The 5,076-nt window shown below is 46.1% G+C and overlaps 1 protein-coding gene across 1 annotated transcript in view; it reads right to left on the bottom strand.

The window, feature by feature from the left end:
- Nucleotides 1-5,076, bottom strand: part of MAP3K15 (mitogen-activated protein kinase kinase kinase 15) — a 130,449-nt gene that overhangs the window by 42,139 nt on the left and 83,234 nt on the right. The window contains 2 exon segments of the mRNA XM_077769493.1: nt 2,368-2,475; nt 3,823-3,973. Of these exon segments, the coding sequence (XP_077625619.1) occupies nt 2,368-2,475; nt 3,823-3,973 (259 nt within the window).

Below are 5,076 nucleotides of genomic sequence, written 5' to 3' on the forward strand. Positions count from 1 at the left end.
TAGGTGTGTTCACTTGGCAAAAATCCATCAAACTACATGTATGACCGATGCACTTTTCAGTGTGTACGTTAGACTTCAAGAAAAGGTTAAAAACAACCAAAGAGGCAAATTGAATAGAAAACACCTGCATTCTTCAAACGACATCTAGCTGTTTGAACACCAGGTAGAGATTTTATTGTGGCTTTCTTTGGCGATGAGATATTTAAATTAATACACACGGTGGAGCAAAACAAAGAAACCAACAACCCCGAGCACATCAGGGCCGCTCAAGTCCCCTGACGGCTGCCGACTGACGAATGAGAACGTCGCTACGCCGTTAAATCTTAGACAAGGTAGCAGCTCACACTTGTGTGATGGACTGAATGCGTGTCTCTCCGCAAATCAGCTGGTGAAGCCCTGACCGGCGGAGTGAGGGACCTTGGGGAGGTCAGGAGGGTGGAGGCCTCCTGATGGGGGGAGTGCTCTTATTTAAGGAGACGCAAGGGCCACACCTCTTCACCATCTGAGAACACACCCAGAAGAGGGCCTTCACCAGAACCCGACCATGCAGGCACCCTGGCCTCGGACTCCCAGCCCTCAGAACTAGGAGAAGTAAATGTTTTTTAGGCCCCCAGCCAGTGGCGTGCTGCTACAGCCACTCGACGGTACTGGGGCAACTCGAGATTTCGCGTCCGTTCCTTTTTTTATACATCTGTATTGAGGTATAATAATAGACAAAGCAGTGCACATATTTAATGCGCATAACTGGAGGAGTTTGGACATACTCAAACACTCACGGTACCAGAAGGCGGCCTTCATACCCGCTGAACAACGGGGAGGTGCTGTGTCATGACTACTTCTGGAGTCAGATGCGCTATCTTGTGCCACGAGGTCACGTGTCATGACTATTTCTGATGAGGAATTCCTTAGATGGTTTTGAGCCTCCGCTTACTCTCCCGTGTTGCATTTCATTTTTGAGGATACTGTTTATTTTTCCCTGATGAAGACCTAATTGCTCACGCTCTTATTTCCAGGAGAAAAATCCCCTCTTGGCCTCATCAATGGCAGAAGTCTCCCCACACTCCGAGAAAACCTATCCATGGCGAACAGACCCACATAATGAATGCACTTGTCAAAGATGCTAGATCTTTTCAAGAACTAAAAATATTTCATTCAAGAAAAGAACTGAAGAAGTACCTTAGACGCACAGAGACAAAAATACAGCGACTACCACAAAACATCAGGCCTGGCCCCGCATTTCTGTGCTCTCTTTAGTGGGCAAGTGAAATATCCCCTCTCCTGTATCACTGGCATGAATATAAATTGAAATGGGGCAAATCTGCCAGTAGCTCTCACATTTCAAACATATGTGGTCTTTAAATCTGCGCCTCGAATCACGTACAAGACTGGCAGGCTGAAACCGCCAGGGTGGGTACCGACGTGTCTACCATCAGCTCGAGTGCACCGGTGAGGCCGGAAGGCGCACTGCAGAAGAGCAGGAAAGCACTTCATGGTGCATGCGTGCTCAGAAATGGACCCCCATGAAACGGGAACATGGGGAGTATTACATTTAACAACATCAGGGGGACCATTGTGTGCTATACGGAAATACTATCGACGATGTATGAATCAGTTAAAAAAGAGTAAGTTGCAAAATAATATATACTGTATGATCTCGCTTTAATGAAAATACTCCTCCCTCCCTCTCTGTGTGTAAATATAAATATACACGCACACATATACATAAAACGTATGCACGTATACGGACGCCTAGGTGGCTCAGTTGGCTAAGCTTCTGACTTTGGCTCACGTCATGCTCTCACGGCTTGTGAGTTCGAGCCCCACATCGGACTCTCTGCTGTCAGTGCAGAGCCCGCTTCGGTTCCTGTCTCCCTCTCTTTCTGTCCCTCCCCAGCTCATGCTTCATTTCAAAAAAAAAAAAAAAAAAAAAAAAAAAATCAAAAAAATTAAAACAAAAAATATATGCATGTATACACACACTTACACAAGGCAGTTCAGAGAGCTATACAGATGCATATCCATCCAGTCACTGGGGATGGGAATGGGGACAAGGTCTGGGGGATCTGAAGGGACTTTCCCATCACTCCTTATCCACTTCCTCCCCGTGTAACTTCTTTGTTCAACAAGCCATACTCATTTGCATAAATATACACCCATTCCTACCCACACACGTGTACGCACATATAAATACATGTACCTCGGAAAACGCAGCGTCCCCTCCCCAGCTGTGATTATTCCCTCTCGCACTCCCAAATCTTACCAGTTAGGCACAGGGGCCTTTTCTTTCAAGGACTCTCCTATTTGAACACCAAATTTCTGAAGAAATAGCACAGAAGCAAGAGACAGCCACGTAGGGTTTCTTCTTACCATTTCTGTGGGTGAGACATGCCACAGGGAAACGGTCTTCTCCTCGGCCTCACTGTTTATAGAGACATACGAAGGCTGGTACACTTTGGTTGGTTCGATCACCAGCACCTGAAAGAAGAGATTTCCATGACACACAGGAATATCCCAGACGGGTCACTCCGCCCAGGGAGCAAGTGGGAAGTGCCGCACTCCACACACACTCGAGGACCTGCTGTGTGCCAGTACTGCTCTAGGGCCCCGGGAATACCGTGATCACGACCGGAGTCCCCTCCCCATGGCGAGGGAGGGGTCTATGCTCTGATGGGGCACGTAAGAAACAAATACGCAGGGGCGTGGAACATGGTCACCTATACAGCTCTGAAGCAAGCACGACAGAATAAAGGCGGCGGAAGCACTTTAGACGGGGTGGCCGAGAAAGGCTTCCCCAAGAAGATGGCAGAAAAGAAACAGGGAGGCTACAGCTTTTGAGAGAAACGAAGCAAACTGGATGATCTGCAGGTAGGTGCCCAAGTCAATGAACAACCCAAGGGGACGAAAAGTGAGGGGACATTCCATTAGTAACGCTTTATTGCTGGGGGAGAGGGAGGGGAGGAGAGGGCAGAGTTGGGGAGACAGGAGAGAGGGAGGGGGAGGGGGAAGAGAGAATGGATTCCCAAAGCAAATAAAGCAACCTAATTAAAATCTCTANATTTTACAACTTATTACCCAAGAACAAAATTATCATCATCATTTCAAACAACTTAATCTCTATTAGCACTTTAATGAAATTCCCGAACACAGCCATGTTCACAAAATTTCATGGCATAAATACGAAATACAATTGTGTGAAGTTCAATATCTAGGATGCTTACCTATCTTACTTACTTCTCCTTATAAGATGGTCTTAAAATTGAAACAGAAACTTAATGAACAGCTAACAGCCATTCTGCTTTCCAGTAACATTTTAAACACTGATTAGTGGCACTGGAGGCAGACCAAAGCTCAAGAGGAAACCGCGTCCAATTCCAAACTTTCACCATCAGTCTTGCACTGATTTAGAATGGGGCTTCTCCACCTTGGCACTGCTGAGATTTGGGGCTAGACAATTCTGGGTTGGGGGAGGGGATGTCCTATGCACTGTGGGATGTCTGGCGGCACCCCTGGCCTTCACTCCGCTGGGTGCCAGTAGCAACACCTACCACGTGGTTGTGACGACCAAAAACGTCCCCAGATAGTGCCGACTGTCCCCTGGGAGACAAAATGATTCTCAGTTGAGAACCACTATTTTAGAGGGCACAGCCAACGTTTTCTAGTGAGCCGATCTATCACTGGCTGACTCTACCAAAGACGGAGGGATATCTTAACATTTTCCATTGCTCTAAGGTTTTTGACCTTTCAGAGCATTCAATAATCAGATAGCACCAATCCCCAGTTTCTTTGGCTCTATCTGAAAGAAATGGATTTAGCATGACTTACTGGAAATCTGAGTCCGTTGGTAACTTCATTTGTTGCCTCAAATATTATATCTAACCAGAAGTTAAGCCGTTCTTGCCTGGGTGAATGTTCAATAATGGGTTTCCTGAAGCGCTGAATTAATAACAAGTTCTGAACTAATGATCGGAGGTACCTGGCAAAATCACAAGCACCAATAAATTAGATCCTTCAAGAAATGGAATTCAATTCTACTCCCTTTAAAAGAGGTTCCCCAAAAGCTTAATTCACTTAAATTCACAGTGTGTAGTGAGTACTTCTTAATCATTTGGCAGCCACACACTTAATTAAAAGCCCAAACAGCGGGCAAAATAAGTTTGTCCAACAAAATCATACAATATGGCTTTTTACCAACACTGGGCTAATGGTATTCAAAGTGTAGACACTGGCAAGCATTTGCTAAGAACTGTCTTAATAACAAAAGCATGGAGTTTGACATCCAAAGCAATTGCAAAATGACAAAATTTCAAACTCAGAGTCTTTTAAATTAAACTTTTTATTTTCAGGTAGTTGTAGATTTACGTATAGTTGTAAATGTACCCTTGGCCCGGTTTACACCAATGATGACAGCTTATAAAATTCTAACGATATCGCGAGCAGAATATCAACACAGATACAGTTAAGATAGAAAGCATGTTCACTGTCACAAGGGTCCCTCGTTTCCCTTCTATAGACATGCCAGTCTCCTCCCGTCCTTCTCGTCTCCTCCTTGGACCCAGACAATCGCAAATATGAAACTCATCATATTATTTTTTTTTTTTTACTAGATTTGACCAGGTAGGTTTTGAAGTTATGAGGTCTGCAACCTCCCCACCTCTTTACGGGCTTCAGGCCAATTGAAGTTTTTGACACACAGCTGTGGGACAGTGGAGGGTGGTCCGGTCGTCACAGGTGGTGAGCGGGGATGGCTCAGCTGAAAGCACTGGGATATTTTTTCGCTCTTTGAGGATAAAGTCTGGAGCTGTGCCGGGAAGGCACATCGGCCCGACTCGGACTTGCTCGGGTACGATACAGTGAAGGACTGATTCTGTAGGCCTGGGTCCTGCAAACTCTACACAGTCCAAACAAAGCTCTGGCCCTGGACTGGCTTCTGGGACATCACCTCTAAGCCCTTGGGACATCGAGCCTGGGAAGAGTGTTTTTGTTGACCTGGGGCCTTGGGCCATGCTGTATCAGCGCCATCTCTACAGGGGCCGGGGGCTCAGTGACTAAGGTCAACTACATGGGTGCGTCATGCCT

The sequence above is a fragment of the Crocuta crocuta genome, unplaced genomic scaffold (assembly GCF_008692635.1).
Source record: "Crocuta crocuta isolate KB4526 unplaced genomic scaffold, BGI_CrCroc_1.0 scaffold312, whole genome shotgun sequence".
In the NCBI taxonomy this organism is placed as follows: domain Eukaryota; kingdom Metazoa; phylum Chordata; class Mammalia; order Carnivora; family Hyaenidae; genus Crocuta; species Crocuta crocuta.